At 38.9% G+C, this 22,506-nt stretch overlaps 1 protein-coding gene across 1 annotated transcript in view; it reads left to right on the forward strand.

Moving 5' to 3' along the window:
* Positions 1–22,506, forward strand: part of pdlim7 (PDZ and LIM domain 7) — a 151,494-nt gene that overhangs the window by 119,726 nt on the left and 9,262 nt on the right. The window contains exons 10-14 of the mRNA XM_073067020.1: positions 178–209; positions 7,781–8,024; positions 18,204–18,384; positions 19,226–19,346; positions 21,690–21,805. Coding sequence (XP_072923121.1) covers positions 178–209; positions 7,781–8,024; positions 18,204–18,384; positions 19,226–19,346; positions 21,690–21,805 — 694 coding nt within the window. The remainder of the gene's footprint in view (positions 1–177; positions 210–7,780; positions 8,025–18,203; positions 18,385–19,225; positions 19,347–21,689; positions 21,806–22,506) is intronic.

Consider the following 22,506-nt stretch of genomic DNA (forward strand, 5'->3'; position numbering starts at 1 on the left):
TCAATGCCTCTCATCATCTTACACGCCTCTATCAGGTCACCTCTCATCCTCCTTCACTCCAAGGAGAAAAGGCCAAGTATGCTCAAACTTTTCTCATAAGGCATACTCCCCAATCCAGGCAACATCCTTGTAAATCTCCTCTGCACTCTGTCTATAGTTTCCATATCCTTCCTGTAGTGAGGTGACGAGATCTGAACAGAGTACTCCAAGTGGGTTTGACTAATGTCTTATATACCTGTAACATTACCTCATGGTTCTTGAACTCAATCCCACGGTTGATGAATGCCAACACACCATACGCCTTCTTACCAATGCTGTCAACCAGCGCAGCAGCTTTGAGTGTCCCATCGACACAGACCCTAAGATCTCTCAGATCCTCCACACTGCCAAGAGTCTTTATTTTATATTATATTCTGTCTTCAAATTGAACTTACCAAAGTTAACCACTTCACACTTATCTGGATTGAAGTCCAGCTGCCACTTCTCAGCCTAATCTGCATCCTGTCGATGTCCGCTGTAACCCTTGACAACCCTCCAAAATATCCACAACACCCCCAACCTTTGCATCATCAGCGAACTTACTATCCTACCCTTCTACTTATTCATCCAGGTAATTTATAAAAATCACAAAGAGGAGGGGTCCCAGAACACATCACTGCAGAACACCACTGGTCACCAACCTCCATGCAGAATACGAACCATCTACAACCACCCTTTGCCTTCCGTGGGCAGGCCAATTCTGGATCCACAAAGCAAGGTCTCCTTGGATCCCATGCCTCCTTACTTTCTGAAAGAGCCTTGCATGGGGAACCTTATTAAATGCCTTGCTAAAATCCATAAACACTACATCCACTGCTCTACCTTCATCAATGTGTTTTGTAACTTACTCAAAGAATTAAGTCAGGCTCGTAAGGCATGACCTGCTCTTGACAAACCCATACTGACTATCCCCAATCAGATTGTCTCTCTAAATGCTCATAAACTCTGCCTCTTAGGATCTTCTCCAATAACTTGCCCAGCACTGAAGTCAGATTCACTGGTCTATAATTTCCTGGGTTATCTCTACTCCCTTTCTTGAACAAGGGAACAACATTTGTAACCTCCAATCCTCTGGTACTTCTCCTGTCCGTATTACTGACGCAAAGGTCATCGCAAAAGGCTCAGCAATCTCCTCCTTCACTTCCTACAGTAGCCTGGGATATAGCTGATCGGGTAGCAGTGATTTATCTAACATAATGCTTTTCATAACCTCCAGCTCATCCTCTTTCTTAATGTCTGTATGCTGAGCGTTTCAGTCTACTGTAAGTCATCCCCACAATTGCCATTTCTTTTTCCCTGGTGAATACTGAAGCAAAGTATTCATTAAGTACCTCTGCCACCTCCTCCATCTCCATGCACACGTTTCCACTGTCACACCTGATTGGTCCTGTTCTCACACGGTTCATCCTCTTGCTCTTCACATACTTGTAGAATGCCTTGGGGTTTTCCTTAATCCTGCTCACCAAGGGCTTCTCATTGCTCCTTCTGGCTCTCCTAATTCCATTCTTAAACTCCTTCCTAGCAACCTTGTCATTTTCTAGAGCTCTAACAGTACCTACTTTCTTGAACCTTTCGTAAGCTTTTCTTTTCTTCTTAACTAGATTTTCTACATACTTTGTACACCATGGTTCTTTAACTCTACCATACTTTCCCTGCCTCAATGGAGCATACCTATGCAGAACTCCATGCAAATGTTCCCTGAACATTTTACCACATTTCTGCTGTGCATTTCCCTGAGAACATCTGCTCCCAAGTTCCTGCCTAATAGCATCATATTTCCCCCTACCCCAATTAAATGTTTACACAAGTTGTCTGCTCCTAATCCTCTCCAGCGCTATGGTGAAGGAGATAGAGTTGTGGTCACTACCTCCAAAATGCTGTCCTACTGAGAGATCTGACACCTGATCAGGTTCATTTCCCAATACCAGATCAAATAGAGCTTTTCTACATATTGTGGTAGGAAACCTTCCTGAACACACATAACAAACTCCACCCCATCTAAACACCTTGCGCTAAGTAGATGCCAATCATATAGGCCATACTGTCTACCTATAGACCAAAGGGGATAAGAATAGCACACTCCATTGCCAGAGGTACATTAGTGAGCCAGATAAGTTATATAACAATCTAGTTATTTTAATACTATGGCTACAGAATTATTTTTTTTTGCTTTTATTTAGAGATACATTCCAAACAGGTCCTTTGAGCCACACTGCTCTGCAACCCCAAGCCTAATCACGGGACAATTTACAATGGCCAATTAACCTACTAACCAGTACATCTACGGACTGTGGGAGGAAACCTGAGCACCCGAAGAAAATCCACACATCCCATAGGGAAGATGTACAGACTCTTTACAGACTATGTCAGGGTTGAACTCTGAACTCTGACGTCGTGAGCTGTGATAGCATCGCACTACCCACCACTTTACCATGCTGTCCCTCTTTGTTTCAAAATGCCAGTCAGTGTGTGGCTAGGGAATTTATACTGAGGCGAATATTACTGAGGTCCAACACTGTAAATTCGCTTCTAATTCCTGGATGCTCCTTCAGTCAAGGAGCTGTATAGTGAGGATGTGGTTATCTTCCTCCAATCAAGAAACTAGGAACTAGACTGTGTAACCCATTATTGACTGCTAAAACTGTCCCGCTGGTAGTATTGAATTTTCTGGTAGTCACAGTACGTAAGCAAATGGTGGCAGATGCTTTGGAAATGGTACCTTCACCCTAGTGATTTTAGTTTGAATCTATTGCTGATTACTTATTTAGATTAATTAGCATCCACCTTATTAGAGCAATTTAGTTTGTATGAAATTGCAAGCATCCCTCTAATATTAGCCTTAGAGAAATCTGATTTTCAATTGTTTGGTCAATTGCTGAATATAATATTTTACAACTAATTATCACTGTCTATAATATACTGCTGATCAATAATACTAAGGTTTTAAAAATAAACATCTGTATCTTTGTAATGCTGATCAATAATATAGTTAATAAGCTCTGCTTAACCATAGAAACCATAGAACACTACAGCACAGTACAGGCCCTTCAGCCCTCCATGTTGTGCTGACCCATATAATCCCTTAAAAAAAGTACTAAACCCACACTACCCCATAACCCTCCATTTGTCTTTCATCCATGTGCCTGTCCAAGAGGCTCTTAAATACCCCTAATGTTTTAGCCTACACCACCATCCCTGGCAAGTCATTCCAGGCACTCGCAACCCTCTGTGTTAAAAAAAAACACTTACCCCGATGTCTCCACTAAACTTCCCTCCCTTAATTTTGTACATATGCCCTCTGGTGTTTGCTATTGGTGCCCTGGGAAACAGGTACTGGCTATCCACCCTATCTATGCCTCTCATAATTTTGTAGACCTCTATCAAATCCCCTCTCATTCTTCAAAGAGAAAAGTCCCAGCTCTGCTAACCTTGCTTCATATGACTTGTTCTCCAATCCAGGCAACATCCTGGTAAATCTCCTCTGCACCCTCTCCATAGCTTCCACATCCTTCCTATAATGAGGTGACCAGAATTGAACACAGTACTCTTAAGTGTGGTCTCACCAGAGATTTGTAGAGTTGCAACATGACCTCTCTACTCTTGAACTCAATCCCCCTGTTAATGAAGCCTAGCATCCCATAGGCATTCTTAACTACCCTATCAACCTGTGCAGTGACCTTGAGGGATGTATGGATTTGAACCCCAAGGTCCCTTTGTTCATCCACACTCTTAAGTAACTGACCATTAATCCTGTACTCAATCTTCTGGTTTGTCCTTCCAAAATGCATCAACTTCACACTTGTCCGGATTGAACTCCATCTGCCATTTTTCTGCCCAACTCTGCAGCCTGTCTATATCCTCTTGTAACCTTCGAAAACCTATAGCTCCATCCACAACTCCTCCAATCTTCGTGACATCCACAAACTTACTCACCCATCCTTCCACCTCTACATCCAGGTCATTTATAAAAATCACAAATAGCAGGGGTCCCAGGACAGATCCCTGCGGCACTCCACTAGTCACCGACCTCCAGGCAGAATACTTTCCTTCCACAACTACCCTCTGCTTTCTTCCTTTAAGCCAATTTTTTATCCAAACAGCCAAGGTTCCACTTATCCCATGCCTCATGACTTTCTGGATGAGTCTCTCATGAGGGACCTTGTCAAATGCTTTGCTAAAGTCCATCTAGACCACACCCACTGCCCTACCCTCATCAATTCCTTTTGTTACCTCTTCAAAACACTCAATCAGGCTCGTGAGGCATGATCTTCCCTTCACAAATCTATGTTGACTATCCATGAGTAGACTGTACTTCTCCAAATGTTCATAGATCCTATCCTTAAGAATCCTTTCCAGTAGTTTGCAGACCACTGACGTAGGACTCACCGTCCAGAGTTCCCAGGTTTCTCCCTATTACCTTTTTTAAACAAGGGAACTACATTTGCCATTCTCCAGTCCTCCGGCACATCCCCTGTAGCCAAAGAGGATTCAAAGTTCATAGCTAATGCTCCTGCGATCTCTTCTCTCAATTCCCACAACAACCTGGGGAGTATTATATCCGGCCCTGGGGATTTATTAATCTTAATGTTTTTAAGAAGATCCAGCACTACTTCTTCCCTAATCTCCACATTGTCCAGCACACAGGCCCGCTCTACTTCGACCTCATCCTGATCAAGATCCTTTTCACTTGTGAATACTGAAGCAAAGTATTCATTTAGGACCTCCCTAACCTCCTCCGCCTCCAGGCACATGTTGCCCTCTTTATCCTTTAGCGGTCCCATCTTCGTTCTCGTTATCCTCCTATTCTTCACATTTGCATAGAACGCCTTGGGGTTCTCCTTAATCCTACATGCCAAGGCCTTCTCATGCCCTCTTCGAGCTCTCCTAAGTCCTTTCTTTAGCTCCTTCCTGGCTACCCTATATTTCTCATAAGCCCCTCCTACTTCCTGCTTCTTATATCTAACATATGCTACCTCTTACCTCTTGACGAGTTGCTTCACATGTTTCATCAGCCACGGTTCCCTTTTCCTACCATTTTTTCCTTGCCTCTGTGGGACAAACCTATCCTGAACCCAGCTCAAGTGGTCCCTAAACTTCTCCCACATTTCTTCTGTGCTTTTCCCTTTGAACATCTGTTTCCAATTTACTCTCGCTAGTTCCTGCCTCATCCCTTCTAAGTTAGCCCTTCCCCAGTTAAGCACTTTACCATTTTGTCTGATTTTATCCCTTTCCATAGCTATGCTGAAGCTAAGGGAGTTGTGGTCACTCTCACCAAAATGCTCCCCCACCAAGAGGTCTGTCACCTGACCAGGTTCATTACCCAGAACTAGATCCAGTATAGCCTCTCCTCTTGTCAGCCAGTCCACATATTGTGTCAGGAATCCTTCTTGAACACACCTGACAAATTCAGCTCCATCTATCCCCCTTGCAGTCAGGAGGTGCCAGTCAATAAGAGGGAAGTTGATATCACCCATAACTACTACCCTGTATTTCCTGCTCCATTCTAAAATCTGCCTGCTTATCTGCTCCTCGGTGTCCTGAGGGCTATTTGGGGGCCTATAGACTACTCCCAGCACAGTGATTGATCCCTTCCTATTTCTGACTTCCGCCCAGACTGACTCCGTGGACACTCCCTCTGTAACATCCTCCCTTTCTATAGCCGTGATACTATCCCTGACCAGCAATGCCACTCCCCCCCCCCCTTTTCTACCTCCCATCCTATTCCTTTTAAAGCACCTGAACCCCGAGACCTGCATCATCCAATCCTGCCCTTCCTCCAACCAAGTTTCAGTAATGGCCACAACATCGTAGTTCCACGTACTAATCCATGCTCTAAGTTCATCCTCCTTGTTCCTAATACTTCTAGCATTGAAATAGACACGTTTCAACCCCTTTAACTGGCTACAATTATGTTCTGTCCCCTGCCTGTCCTTCCTCATCAACTCCGAACTCTTAGCATCATGCCCTTGTCCTTCTACCTTAATCCCTGCACTCACATTCTGATTCCCACCCCCCTGCCAAACTAGTTTAAACCCTCCCCAGCAGCTCTATCAAACCTGCCCGCGAGAATATTGGCCCCCCCTGAGATTCAAGTGCAACCCGTCCTTTTTGTACAGGTCACACCCGCCCCAAAAGAGGTCCCAATGATGGATCCCAATGATACCGAAATCTGAATCCCTGCCCCCTGCTCCAATCCCTCGGCTACGCATTTATCCTCCACCTCATTCTATTCCTATTCTCACTGTCGCGTGAGAATGTCGCTTATGATAAAACAATTCTACATATCCTAGTTACCAATGAATTTCTCTGTCCTACTCTCTATTCCATTTAGCTACTCCTTCAACTCCATAGAAGAGAATCTATTTGAGACAGATCACTGACTTCTTATTACATGAAGGTTGGTGGAGTTGTGGATAGCGTGGAGTGTTGTGGTAGGTTGTAAGGGCCAATTGACCAAGTGCGGTTCTGGGCCGAGAAGTGGCAGATGGAGTTCAACCTGGAAAAGTGTGAAATGATTTGGTTTGGAAGGTCAAATTAAAAGGCAGGATGCAGGATTCTGTAGGAATGTAGGATTCTTGGCAAGGTGGAGGACCAGAGGGATCTTGGGTCCACGTCCATAGATCCTTCAAAGTTGCCAGGCAAGTTGATATTGTTGTTAAGGTGTATTGCATATTGGTCTTCATGAGTCAGGTGATTGAGGTGAAGAGCTGTGAGGTAAATTTGCAGCTCTGTGTAGACCACACTTGGAACATTGTATTCAGTTCTGGTCACCTCATTTTAGGAAGAATGTGGAATCATTAAAGAGGTTGCAGGGGAGACTACCAAGATGCTGCCTGGACTAGAGGGCATGTCTATGAAAATAGGTGAGCAAGTTAGGGTTTTCTCTTTGGAACAATGAGGATTAGAGATGACTTCATCGACGTGCACACGATGAGGCACAGACAGAGAATTATTCCATAGCGAGAATGGCTAATACAAGAAGACTCATTTTTACACAAGTTATTTTAACTTAACTATATAATAGACATATATATACTTCCTGTAAATCAAATGTTCTCTCTATATTTGTTTATCATGTATTTCATTGTATTGCTGTCATAAAGTTGATGAATTTCACAACATATGCCAGTGATATTAAATCTGATTCTGACTCATTTCACTGCTTCTTTCTTGGATTAGATCCTCTCTTATTAACTCCTACAAAGGTTTCTCTGACATGGAGGATCTGGCAACCAAGGATCTTTGATGGCATAATATATCTGCGCTTGACTAGCTTATTTTGAGGGGCAGATTAATTGGAGTCTAACATGTTTGTGTTGCTGTGAGTTGAAGGGATTTGAATAACTAAGTGTGATGAAATTGCGAAATCCCTTGCATTGTGTGAACGGCTGGCAAGTTATTGCTCTTACTGAATACCAGAAAAGGATTGTGACTTGTTCTGTTTCATCCATCAATCTCAATAATAGTAAGTCAGCAATAATCTGTAACATTGTATTAATTAAACACCCATAGTTTACCCTATGTATTTAAAAAAATGATCAGCTTTCAGTGAAATTATGGAATTCCTAGAATACAGATCCACTAGCACAACTGCAAAATTGCAATCAAAGTGGTTAAAATCAGGTAAATAGTGTGTTTAATGAATTTGTGCCAAGTGGCTGCCTTCTGCTATTATTTCATTTGCTTATAAGTTATCTCATTGGAGAAAATGTCTTGTTATTTGTCTTGATTTCTTTTTCAGGGAAACCTGACCCAAGGGCTGCTCCAGTTCCTTCTGCTCCACGTTGTAGACCACCTTGGGTGGTCGATGATTCCTTTGCAGAGAAGTATGCACCAAACAAAACGACCACCATAATGACTAAATACACTCAGCCTGCTCAACCAACTCCTCAGCAGAATCGTAACTCCATTGTCCAGGCAGCTCAGCAGGCACCCGAGGGGACAAACAGGACCCCGGTGTGTGCACATTGTAACAAGGTCATCAAGTGAGTAAAGAATACAAGTATAATTGTTCATCAGTTAAAGCATCAAGTATATCCTCAGCAGGTCAGGCAGTATCTGTAGATAGAGGAACTGTTAAAATTCCATGTAAATTCCTTCCATCAAATCTCAAGCAATTTAGAAATCAAGCCTATTTTAAGTTGAAAAGAAGGGACAAGGTGGAGAGAACTGTTTGTAGTGGGATGGAGACCAAAATGTTATTGCATTGGGAGAAGGGTTGATAGAAATACATATTGTCTTATAAGACCAGTTTGGACAGTTGAGGCCTGTATCTTATGGAGTTCAGAAGAATAGTATGTAAATTGATTGAAACATAGAAAAATAGGTGTGGTGAAGGTCAGCATCTTCAAATTCATCAGTGTTATCATTTCAAAGGGACCTGTCCTGTGCCCAGCATAAGTACAGTTATGAAGAAAATATGACAGTACCTCTACTTAGAAGTTTGCAAACATTTGGTATGACATCTAAAACTTTGACAAACTTCTTTATATGTGTGGTGAATAGTATATTGACTGGCTGCATCACAGCCTGGTATGGAAGTACCAATACCCTTAAATGAAAAATCCTACAGGAAGTGGTGGATATGGCCCAGTACCTCACGGGTAAAGCCGTCCCTACCATTTAATAGTGTCACAGAAAAGCCACATCCTTTATCAGGGATCTCCCACCACCCAGAGCGTACTTGTGGCTGCCATCAGGAAGAAGGTACAGGAGCTTCTGGACTTGCTGCACCAGGTTCAGGAACAATTATTATTACTCAACCATCTGGCTCTTGAATCAGAGGTGATAACTTCACTCAACTTCACTTGCCTCATCACTGAACTCTTCCCATATGGACTCAGTTTCAAGGACTCTTCATCTCATGTTATTGATATTTATTACTTATTTATTCATTATTTTTCTTTCTTTTTGCACTTGCACAGTTTGTTGTCTTCTGCACACTGCTTGTCCACCCTGTGGGTATGGACTTTCATTGTTTTTTTTAAGGTTATTTGATTTATTGAGCTCAGGCTGATGACATGATGGCATATACGTACTTTGATAGTACACTTTGAACTTCAGGCAGACATTTGCTCATGTGGGAGGAACTAGAACAGGGGATCACTCGAATGAAAAGGAGAAGCCCATTTAATACAGACATGAGGCAAATATTTTTTCTTTGACAGTGGTGAGTGTTTGGAACAGTGTTCCATGAAGAATAGTTCAGGCAGAAGCTTTAAAAATTTTGAGGCAGAAGTGGACAGATTCTTAATAAGCAAGGGTGAAAGGTCACTTGGGGTAGGTTGAAATTATTTTCTGATTAGCGATGGCCTTAATAATGTAGGCTCAGCTCCTAATTTGTATGTTCAAATGTTGTCATGGCAATAAGGCTGGGGATGCCATCTGGGAAGATTTATCATTCACAGCTGATCGACCAGGAGTAGTTGAAAACTGAAGGAGATGAATGAGAACAAAGGAATGGGGAGAAAATGGTGCCAGAAAACTTCAATAATAAAGAAAGCTGGGCCAGACAGAAAGTGTGGAGAGAAAAAAAGTTGAAATAACATTACAATTTGATGACACAATCTGAAAAGGCACATAATCTGAAACTTGTGTTGAATCCATGGAGCAGCAATGTACCCACTCAAATGATGATGATTTTCTGTGCAGTGGTTTAAGGGACCAAAGACTAAGTTCAGTTTCGAAATTGTTTGAAGAATTGATTTGATGATAAACTGGAGGCTCCGGGCCAATCTTATGGAATTAACGGAGGTGTTCAGGAAAGCAGTCACCCAGTCTGCATTTTGTTCTCTCCACAGATGTTGCTTGATCTGATGAGTATTTTCGGTATTTTTCATTTTTAATTCAGAATTGCAGCTTTTGCTATTTTATGCATTTTGATTAAATTTTTGTGACTTATTAAGGTATAGTTAAAGTATCAATGAATATTTGTGAAAGTATTTGGTAATTTTTAATTATTTCTTGCTACATTATCAGTTTACACATGATAGGTCAGAAAGTATGGTAAATCCCTATCTTTTAATTGTATTTTTGTTTTGACTGTTCTTCTGTCTTTCTCTCCTATTGCAGCTTCCCTCTCCTTTGCTCATCAATATTTTTTTGCATCAGCTGGGACATCACCTTTTGCTCTCCCTTCATCACTCATCCACTTTTTCCTCTTTCCTTTCTTGCTGAATTCTACAAGGAATTATTTTGCTTCAAAGCTTTGAAAGGTAATCAATGATGCCTCAATAGATATATTTAAACCACATTTAGATTTTTTTTGCTGAGGACATTAAAAGCTGAGGACATTAAAAACTATGGAGGAAAGGCAGATGGGTGGGGTTGAGTCAATGGCTAGATCAGCATTGATCATATTGAATGGCTAAGCTGTCTTGATGGACCAGACAGCCTACTTCCAGTACTATTCCTTATACTCTTGTGTAACACTGCCACAATTCTTTGGAAAATAGGTATACAATAATATCTCTCTGGAATTTTGAATTATATACAGCAGTAAATATTTTTGGCTCTTTTTACTTGAAATGGGTGAGAAGACTAATATAAGACAATAAAGAAGAGTGGATTTGAACCAGCTCAATTCATTAACTGTTGTTTAGAACAGAGTGTATGTTTGGCCCATCTTTCCCAAAATTTAAAAGGATTTTGAGTATAGAAAAATCTGGACCAGGAAACTTGGACTATATGACACTTAATGGGGACTTAATGGGGCTGCACGCATCACCACATCACTTTATAGCTTCTTAAGTGTGATTTGCTTTGCTTTTAGTACAAGTAATTTCTGTTCTTGCTCTTATATCAGCAAAACTTTAATGTAAATTTCCAATCTAGATTCTTTCATAGTTGATTTGATCAACATAAAATCTCTAGTTTCAGGCTTAACCACACTACTCTTAAGTTTAATATGAAATTGTATACTAATGATGGCTCTTGGAGGTACAGGAAGTTGAAGTCCCATTCCACCAGAACAGCTACTTCCCTTCAATCATACAATCCATGAACCAACCAGAAAAACCTTAATTACCACCATACTTTAGCAACACTATGGCCACTCCGATCACTTTGCACTCAAATTGGCTTTTTTGTTCTGCTTGTGTTTTTTTCTTGTAAAACGTGTGCTTAATTTACAGTACTGTGCAGAAGTCTGAGACACACTAGATTTTTTAATATAAACTTTGTTTTAGATCTTTGTTTCATCTTCTGTTAGTGTGTTAGTAGAAAATAGTAAAGTTTAGATTTCCAATGTTCATTTTCCAAAAATTTGTTACCGAGAATTTTTTTTGTAATTTGTTAAAGAATGTAACATATTAAGTAATAGACCACTTATCAAATAAAAACTTGATTACATTGTAGATATATAGCCCAGTGTATGATTGAACAAAGATAACAAACAGCTGCTAATAATCAATGACATAATGCATTCAATGAACTTACTGATGAACTGAAACAGAAATGGTTGTAGAAAGAATTAAGTTGGGCGAAGGACAACCAAAGTAAAAGGTGAGGGTGTGGCAGATGTGACATTTTACCCTACAATTCATCAATTGTTGAACCATGGCAAGAGTGAGCATAGTAACAAGACACAAGGTGAACATCCTGCTTCAGCAAGGTCTCTCCTAAACAGAAATTTCACAACAGTCCGGAGTTTCATGATGCACTGGCCTAAGTCTTCTGAAGAAGCAGAAAGAAACGGGCAAAATTGAGGACCAGCAACAGTGGTCAGCCAGGGAAACTGATTGCGGTAGGTGAGATGCATCAAACTGATATCCCTTATAAATTGGAAGAATCTAGCACTACTTTCAGCTCTGAACTCACAAAAACCACTGAAACCCAAGTACTGTCCTCTACATCCAGAGAAGTCTTGTCAGAAGTGGTCTTCATAGAAGAGTTGCTGCTAAGAAACTAACCAACACTCGAAAACAAAAGCACTGCGCTGTTGAATAATGGCACTGGACTGATGAATCAAAATTTTAATTTTTTGGCCTGCGCAGGAGGCTGTTTGTCTGTAGAAGAGCTGGAGAATGCGACATGGATGTGTGTCCGCAGCCAATGATGAAGCATGGCGATGGTTCCCTGCAGGTTTGGGGCTGTGTTTCTGCAAATGGAGTTAGCGATCTGGTCAGAATTAGTGGAATCCTCAGTGCTGAGAAATACAAGCAGATTCTCATCCATCACGCAATACCAACAGGGAGGCATCTGAATGGTCGCAGCTTCAACCTGCAGCAGGACAGTGACCCCCCAAACACACAGTCAAGGTTATAAAGAACTATCTTCAGCAAAAAGAAGAACAAGGAGTTCTGCAACATCTCGCCATCACCAAGCCAGTCTGGAGTTCCAAATTGGGATTCAAATACTGTTCTTCATAGTAATCTTTTTGATATTTAGAAAGTTTTCATTTCATCATTTTTGAAAGCGTCTTTACTTTACAGAGATATTTTACATGTGCCTGAGACTTTTGTACAGTACAGTACCATGTGTTTAATTTATATTTTTTCTGATCAATATTACTTGTATGATACTTTGTACCCCTGATGCTACTGCAAAGTTTTCATTTCACCTGCTTACGTGTACTTGTGCATATGACAAAAAACTTGACTATGACTTAGATTTTTGAAGTACAGTTCAAAATTGATTTTGGAGTACCTTTTTGTTTACAAATCTTGCACCTTTTTATATGGTAAAATTATTATAGAAATCAGGTTTAAATCTGCTTACCAAGACCTAATACAGATCAATCTACCTACAACCTAAGTACAAAGCCCAAGTATAAACCTTCTGCTGTTGTTGCATTTCCCTGACGTTTCCAATATAACTTTACGCCAAAGCAAAGTTACCAAAAACTCAGTAGTAGAAAACAATACAAATAATCTAGATTTGAGGGATGTGCAGGCTTGCTGCTTGTCCTTTAACTTCCAGTCACTCATTATTAAAATTGCTTAAGAATTCTGGTCTACTTTTCTAGAACAATTCACCTAAAATTCTCCAAATTGAAGATGATAGTAGATGAATTCCTAAGTGCAACTCCCATTCATTGTAGATAGAGTTAGCACAGTACTTCGTGCCCATAGAAGGTATCAGATAAAGGCAACATGTCTGTAAGGGCTCACCTGGAGCACATTAAAACATTTTGTTTCTTTTTTTAGTTCCAGGGGAACTGAAGTTCAGTGATTACATAGTTAATGAGTGGTTAAATAGTTATTAAGAAACAGATCATTGCGTGCCAAGGAAATTAGTAAATTGTTCAGTAAAACATTATTCACATTCAGACACTAAAAGTTACGTTAGAAACATAGAAAATAGGTGCAGGAGTAGGCCATTCAGCCCCTTGAGCCTGCACCACCATTCAGTATGATCATGGCTGATCATCCAACTCAGAATCCTGTACCTGCTTTCTCTCCATACCCCCTGATCCCTTTAGCCACAAGGGCCATATCTAACTCCCGCTTAAATATAGCCAATGAACTGGCCTCAACTGTTTCCTGTGGCAGAGAATTCCACAGATTCAACACTCTCTGTGTGAAGAAGGTTTTCCTCATCTCGGTCCTAAAAGTCTTCCCCTTTATCCTTAAACTGTGACCCCTCATTCTGGACTTCCCCAACATCGGGAACAATCTTCCTGCATCTAGCCTGTCCAATCCCTTTAGAATTTTATACATTTCAATAAGATCCCCCCCTCAATCTTCTAAATTCCAGCGAGTATAAGCCTAGTTGATCCAGTCTTTCTTCATATGAAAGTCCTGCCATCCCAGGAATCAATCTGGTGAACCTTCGGTAAGAATGTCTTTCCTCAGATTAGGGGACCAAAACTGCACTCAATACTCCAGGTAATTAGGGGACCAAAACTGCACTCAATACTCCAGGTAATTAGGGGACCAAAGCTGCACACAGTACTCCAGGTTGTTATCACATGGTTACTGTGCATTATATCTTTCTGAGTTTTTCCCCAAAATTATACCATGTAACCACAAATTGAGCAATACTATGAATGCAAGGATTAATATGATGTTCTAAAATGGTCCTTGAATGTGCTGGTTCACGGAAAATTTCACATTATAGAAATTGGAAATGTCATTGAGAACAAACTCAAAATTGTTCTCAGCAAAATGATTCAAATGCAATTTGCACCAAAATTGTCAAATGTATTGAAAGTGAATTTTCGGCCAGTAGGTTTATCAAGACACAGGCATGGAACCTCTTTATAAATTATAATGTCACATGTATAGAGAAAATAGTCAAAGTTGTAGAGAATAGAAATATATGACTAAAAGGAAAATTATAAATTAAAATTGAATCATTGCCCATAATGAGTAATAATATGATCTCTGATCCTGTTTGGCTAGACAATTATGCCTCTTCTGCATACATTTGTTCTCTTGAGCATATTGAAGAATTGATTGGTAATGCCACTGGCATTAGCCATTGGCATTACCATTTGACACCACTTTTATTTCAGAGCCCAGGATCCAGATTTTTCCTGAATACTCCACTCCTCACAATGCTGGCAAATATCAAGTCAACTTTGGAACTTAACTGTCACTTGAGAATTGCCATGACCTCTCGAGCCAGTGATAGAACAAGATTAGAAACGATTACTAAATTATCAGATTTCTCTGGAAAGCATAGTGAGCTGGCAGGTGCACTATCTGTGGCAATGATGTGATACTGTTAAAGAGATCGGAAGGATTCTTAAAATTGTTAAGATGTTTCCAACTGAATTGAACTTTTAATTTTTTTAGTAATTTATTACATTTTTTTCAAATCACAGCAATTAGTGTTTCCAGAATTATAAACTTAACTCTATTTTTTTTTGTAGCTGGTTTAGAAAAGTATAATTATGTAAATTAGACTTTCAGATTATTTAAATGATCCCTATTAAATATACAGTAATAATATATAAAAGCTCCACTTACTGCACTTTTTAACATCTAGCATAAATTGATAGGTAATACAAAATGTTATTTTAAATAAATACATACCTATTTCATTGTGAAAATAAAGCATGATGATTTCATGAGAACAGATTTGCTGTGTTATCATAAAGGTGTGCTGGTTAGTAGGTTAATTGGTCATTGAAAATTGTCCTGTGATTAAGTTAGGATTAAATAGGTGAGATTAATGGGCAGCGCAGTTTATTTGGCCAGAAGGGCCTTTTTCCGTGCTGTATCTCTTTAAAAAAAATTAAATGGAGGTGTAATACAAAAATGTATTAAAACTCTTTTGCTGTACTGCTAGTTGCTGCATAGTTAGCATTGGTGGCACAATAGCATGGTGGTTAGTACAATGTTTTACAGTACTAGCGACCCAGGTTCAATTTCTGCCACTGTTTACAAGGTGTTTGTACATTCCCCCTATGACAAATTTCACTTCACATGGTGGTGATAATAAACCTGATTCTGACTCTGTGGGTGTCCTCCAGGTAGTCGGGTTTCCTCCCACAGTCCAAAGACCCACCAGGTAGGTTAATTACTCATTGTAAAGTGTCCCATGATTAGGCTAGGGTTAAATCAAGTGTTGCTGAGGGTTGGGGCGAGCGTAACTTGAAGGGCCAGAAAGGCTATTCTGCGGTGTATTTCAATAAAATTAATTTGAAAAAGTATTTTGTAGCAACTAGATAAATGCATTTGCTGCTCTTTATTCATCTTGTAAACCTCCAAAATTTACATGGTCTTCAGATCATTGTTGACCCCAATGCTCTTGTCTTTAGTTTTTCTAATCATAGAAATAAAACCCAAATACGAAGAAAGGTGGACAACCCTGACACCTTTTCTGTTCTGATGATTTCAGTGAACTGCTGAGAATAGAATGAGAGCTATTTAAGGAATGTGTAATATTGTAAAATGGAATAGCTGTGTTATGCTGAATCTTCAAAAATAGTTACGGTGCAAAATATATTGTAATATTTTGGTCAGAGTTGTGATGAAGTCAAGATTGCAACTTAAAATTTTAGATGCTGAAGGAAGACTTATTTACAAAAAACAACATGCAGCTAAGTGATTGTGATTTGACTGTAAAAATGCAGATGGCAACCATTTTAAAATATTTATTGTATTAGTTTTTGCCATATTCTTGCAGGGTTCATCACGGGGCACCTTGCTTCAGTAGCCTTGCCCAGTTACACAACTCCTTTATCCTATTTTCAAAATTGACTAAAATATTCAAGAAAATGGAAAAAAAAGCACTGTTTTCTTTAACACCCTAAAGATATTTTCCCCTGGTTGTTTGCATTAATATTTAAGAAAAAGTTTAATCACTAATTTGTAGATTAATCATTAATTCAGTAAGGTGAGAAAACCTGCTGAATCTTTTGCATTCAAAACTGTGTTTGCAGAATTCCAATTTGCATTGACCAAGTTATATGCTTATCATAATAGTGAGTGCAGTCTCTTAAAAATTAACTTATTTATTTTCTTTTGCATAGTAGATAGAGGTTTGAATTAATTGTATTTACATTTATATTCTGAATTAATTTTAAAGGTCGGGTGAACGCAAAAATTTTCTAAGTACGTCAATTCTGTAATGTCAGCAAATTCACACTGTGAAATTTACAACTGTGAGATTAAACCTACATAATTAAAATTCCAAGTTAACCTTAACTCAATTCTCAGAGCAAGGCAAAATAGCAGGGAGTAGGATCTCAGCTTGGGTCAACAGATCTGCACCATGTGGAGATGCCATTTCGAATGTGTTTTAGGAAAGAACAGCATGAATTAGCTGGGAACACATTCCATTTCCAGCTATAAATTACATTGGGGAATTTGACAGGCTGTGAAACCTATTGTCAGTGTGAGCACACAACCCATGGAGGACAGTGGATAGCCACATCAGAATGACTGAGTAGGATCATTAAAGCACAGAAACGGAGTCAATAATCAGGTATTACTTCCGCATGAATTCTTTCAAATTGTAATTTGTGAACTGCTGCTGAATATGAAAAAGCCACCTTGATAAACAGCTTGTGTTGAAGATTAGCTAAATAGCTAAACCTATGTACATATTTAAACTAACTTCATTTGTACAAGTAAGTTGTTTTCATTGTTTAACTCTGCACGTGTTAGGCAGGTTTATACATGGAAGGGTGGCACAGGGGTGAAGTGGTTATTGTAACACTTTAGAATGCTGCTGTCTGTAAGGAGTTTGTGTATTGTAATCGTGACCGCATGGGTTTCCCCTGTGTGCTCTGGTTTTCTCCCATATTTCAAAGACATATGGGTTAAGAAGTTGTGGATCAGAAGATGGTGACACTTGCAGGCTGCCCTCAACAAATCCTCGGACTGTGTAGGTCAATTACACAAACAAGACATTTCACTGTATTTTTCAATGTTCCTATATCCATGTGACAAATAAAGCTAATCTTAATATCTCTGCAATTGTATATGGCTATGCACTTTTTTGTTGTTTTTCTGCACTTCCATTGCCAAAATTGTATTTTGAGCAATAACTTGCAGTAATGGTAATATGTTTTTCATTGATTTTTTTTGTTTGGTGGGAAAAAATATGCATTACAGTTTGCTACTCAGCATTTGACCTTTGGGCCATCAATTGTGATCTTCTATCTCTTGCTTTTCTCACCTACTGCAATTTCTTGTTGTTTTATTGGTTCATGATTTGTTTTAGCTTGAGTTCATAATTTTTACATCTTTTTATGTGCTTGGCTCATGCAAAGGAAATTGTATAATTGTTACTATATTATACTTTCACAGTTTGAAACTCATCCAAGTGAACGACTAAAGAATATTGTGAAATAACTGATAAGCTTTAGTGAAGCCTGACATGATTGGGACATTAGGTGTCACTTCCAAGATCATTATTTGAACAAGGCATGATCTTTCAATGTAGGCCTTTTGACTTTTTGAAGTTAACCTAAATCCTGAACTCTTAAGATCTGATAATAACCAAAGTATGAAATGATAGTTTTGCTCTCGATTGGGAAAAAAAAACTATGAAGTAGATGAATCTGTGGCACTGACATGTTCTGTTTCACATTTATAACTAGATATTTACAATTAGTCTAATAATGCTGGGTTATTGACATGTTGGCCCATTGTTGGCAGTGGAAAATTTATAAATGTGTACTCAGTTAAACAATGGGTACTCTTTCTCATCGAACTCTGGGTTAGTAAAAGATTTGCGTACTTTAATTAATGTATGTTTTGTTTGTTTAGAGGTCGCTACCTTGTAGCTTTGGGCCGTTCTTGGCATCCTGAAGAGTTTACCTGCAATCAGTGTAAAATGGCCTTGACTGAGGGAGGATTCTTTGAGGAAAAGGGCTCCGTGTTTTGTGGAAAATGCTATGAAAATAAGCACGCTCCCAATTGCGCCAAATGTAAACAGAAGATCATAGGCGTGAGTAATATAATTGTTGTTTTAAATATAAAAGACTTGTATGATGCAAGTAAACTCATTAATTAAACCATAAGCATGAAATTGAAATATTCATCAGAATAACTGAATTGTTGGTAATCCATGGATCAAAGTTCACATTTGCTTTTGTGAGAGATGTATGTGTGCGGAAAAGGAGCACCTTTTTATATAAGATGAAGCATTCGATAAAATATCAATGAAACTGCATTGTACATATTCCAGATGAAGGTCGCCTTTATAGCTGAATGAGTTCCCTTCATTCGCACCATATTGAGTAGAGGATCTTTTGTATTTCGACTTGTTTTCAGAGCAGGTTGCAGTGAAGTGTTTGAGGAATTGCAGCCAAACTTCTGTTAGGAACAGAGAGGCAAAATACCACACTGACATAATTGGGGAAAAATAAACCAAGAGCTGAGTTAAAATAAATCCACTTTGAACCTGCAGGAAGGGTTCATGTTATGCATGAAATGTGAGTGCTGCTTGCTTAAAGCAGGAATGTAATTTAATCACATATCAATCTCCTTCATCTTTGGACTGTAAAAAGCTGAAGTGGAAATGTGTAGTTGTTCTTTTAAAAATTCTCTGACATGGCATATTTAAGTATAATTGCAAAAGAAGCAGCACTTAAACTTGACTCTTTGCAGAGTGCTCCTACAGTTCAAGGTGCAGTCCAAGTAGAAATATAAGTCTAGATTGGTTAGCCTAGTCTTGTCTAATTAAAGCTAGATGAAGGATTAATTGAAAACCAAATGATAGAAAAAGTCAAACTCTATCTGGATATGAGTTTTTTTCTTTCCTGTTAACCTTTATTTACTGTTTCTAGGAAATTATGCATGCTTTGAAGCAGACATGGCATGTTAAGTGCTTTACCTGTGCTGCATGTAAAACTCCAATCCGCAATAAAGCATTTTACATGGAAGAAGGTCAGCCTTACTGTGAGAAAGGTAAACACAGTTTGAACCTTTTCAAGCAAATGTATGGGAACAGTTAATTTCACTCATTTCAAATCAGAGCAACATTTTGCATAAAATTTGACGTGTAACTCAATATATGAATTTTAAAACATATATTGCTTTTTATGAAATCAGTAATTATCTAAATATCTTTGCATATTGTAACTTTCAGCCAATATAACATCATTAATTTTCATCACACTTTTATTCTAAATCTAATTTAGACTATGAGCATTTGAACATGTAATCTGAAAGCAGTAATATTTTTTCTACATTAAATAGTGGGTATGATTGCTTTCATGTAGAAGAGAGTACAATGTGTCCACATCATCTAAGTGAGCTGGAATGAGGTTGAATTCTTGTAATGAGTTCATGAAGCTAATATTAGTTAATGTCATAATTTGGTTTAGAAGATTGTTTACATTGACATATCTTTAATATTAGTTCAAGTGGCAAATAAAAGGATTTATAACATTGGAGTAAATTATACACAAAAGACATTAACAAAAGTGTGGGAGATAACTTAACAAATCAGGCTGCATCTGCGTGACCTGAAACATTTACTCCTTCTCCTCTCTATTGATCCTGTCAATCCTATGAAAATCTTCAGAATTTCATTTTGCATTCAGATTAGTAGTGTGTGATTAAGTTGCATTTGCTTTTCAAATGGTACTTCTGGACTTAGATTCTAGACTTTATAAATATACTGACTTTTATATTTATACAATGCTTACAAAAAAACCCCAATTTACAGGTCAAAAGTAAATGTTAAAGAAGCTGTGGAAAGTTTGATGGTGATTACAAATACAGGGTTTTATTTTGGTTTGACCTGTTAAAAATCATTGAACAGCAACAGCATAGATGGAGATCATTCACCTCCAGCTCTCTGCAAGAGCATTGCAACTTATCCCTTAACCTTACTCTATGGCTCTGCAATTTGCTTTATTTTCATATTAATCCCATTCCCTTTTGAAATGCATGTTTCAATCGTCACTTTCTAGTACATTTTTTTGAAAGTCGGCTTTTGTACATTTTCTGTTTATATTAAATCTGTATCCTCTGCTTGTCAACCTTTCCACCTTCAAAGATTTGAAGGTTTCCATTTCCACTCTCTCTTTAGAATGTAAACCTTTATATTATGCTGCCTTTCCTTGCACCTCCTAACAAGATATATCATGGTGCTTTTTTCTATGATTTTAATAATTTAGAAAGCAAATACAGTAAGATATTATGTTCATGCAGGTATACGGTGGGATCGGTGAGGGTGAAAACTTATCTAGGGTGGTAATGAGAGAGTTGGCTACCCAGTGTTAAATCTACATCCATCAGCATTTTAAATTTTTCATTCATACCAATCGACTGGTTATGAAGAGAACTTTTTGTACTATAATGTTAAGTCTATAACCTTCAATTATTAATGTTTCTCTTGCATGTAAAATTGCTTCAATTTTCTTAAAGCACCTTGAAGTTGTTCAGCATTTTGTTTGTTGGCCTGTCTGTGGGTAACTTCTAGGTGCTCAAGGTTCAAGATCACTCCTGAGAATACCTTCTATGATGAAAGACCTTTCTTTTGCAATTGGGTGAGCAAAGTTGAGCACTAGAGTTACAGAAGTGAGAGAGATAGAGCTTTGTAAAAGATAAGAAACTGAAAAGATCATAAGAAGCAGGGCTGGGATAAACTGCAGACACAGATCATATGAGTTCGAGGAGGAGTGGAAGGGCAATATGCAGGAGGGAGCTTTGATAGTTGGGAGATTGGATCAGTTGCCTGATTAATAAATTGGGTGTGGTTGTATTGGGTGAAAATCATAACTTTATGGAAGAATATGGGTGTTCTTACCAGATGGAATCCCAAAATTGAATCAGGTAAGTAAATTACCTCCAGGAGATGTGTGAGTACTGGTAGGGACAGTCAAAGGCAAGGCTTCTTCCACAATGAAGCTTCTCCACCATTGACACCTGCATACTCTGTATCAACTGCTGCGGTAGTGCACGTGCCAACTGAAACATGTCATTAACTAGATATCTTCATTTTTCTACATATTCATCAAAAACAGTGCTGTATGAATCTATTTCCATTCACTTTTGCTTTTTAATATTGATTCTTGCCAAAGTTGTCATGGTAAGGAGGTTATTCCCAGCTTCTGCACAACTTGTATCCATCTCCACAGCACCCTCTTCAAGGCCTTAATACTTCAATTAGTGTATGGTATCAGACTGAACACCATATTTTAACTGAATGTCTTTATGTGATGGATGAAATTAATAAACTAATTCAGAAGCTATTGCAATATAAATATGAAACTATATATTTTATTTATGCACTCTTAACAGATTATGAAAAAATGTTTGGTACAAAATGCCATGGTTGTGACTTCAAGATCGATGCTGGTGACAGATTTCTTGAGGCTCTAGGGTATAGCTGGCATGACACCTGTTTTGTGTGTGCGGTGAGTATGTTCCTAATTCCATTCTCCACTTACCACATTTATTTCAGGGAAGTGGAAGTTTTAGAGCACTTTAAGGCCTGCTCACTTCAGTGTAATAAGGTGGGGGAAAGGGGTGGAGCAAGAGGTTGTGGTTGATCCAGATGAGAAAGGAATGATGGGGAGGTGAGGGAGGGAGAATGTGGGAATAATGCATGAAGTTGGGAGGTGATAGATGGAAGTGGCAGATGGCTATAGATGGAATATGATTGGAGAGTAAGGTAGATCATGGAATAAAGGGAAGGAGGTGAGGATGGAAATTAGAGGGAGAAATGTGTGGGTCATAGGGCTGGTGGGATAAAGAAAACGGGAGCGGGGAAAAATGTTGCTGCAGATTATAAAAGTAGATGGCTGTGGGTCAAAGAGGTTATGGGGTAAGTGGGGGATTCTCAACAATGCTTTGGAGCCTTTGTCTGTAGCGCTCATAGTAAATGTCACGAATAGGGGAGATGGAGACCCCAAAGATCCTCTCAGCAGTTTTTTACTGTCCTCTATATGGTTTTGCTGTCTGATTCCTTGCGGCTTCCCTACCAAACAATGATATAACCAATCTGGACAGTTTCGAAGGTGCTTCCATAGAACGTTGTTAGAATAGGGTGGGGAGCCTTGCACAACTCAATCTCCTCTAAGTGTAGAAGCTGCTGTGTCTTGACGAGTGAGGAGGT

This window comes from Hemitrygon akajei, chromosome 15 (assembly GCF_048418815.1).
Source record: "Hemitrygon akajei chromosome 15, sHemAka1.3, whole genome shotgun sequence".
Classification (NCBI taxonomy): domain Eukaryota; kingdom Metazoa; phylum Chordata; class Chondrichthyes; order Myliobatiformes; family Dasyatidae; genus Hemitrygon; species Hemitrygon akajei.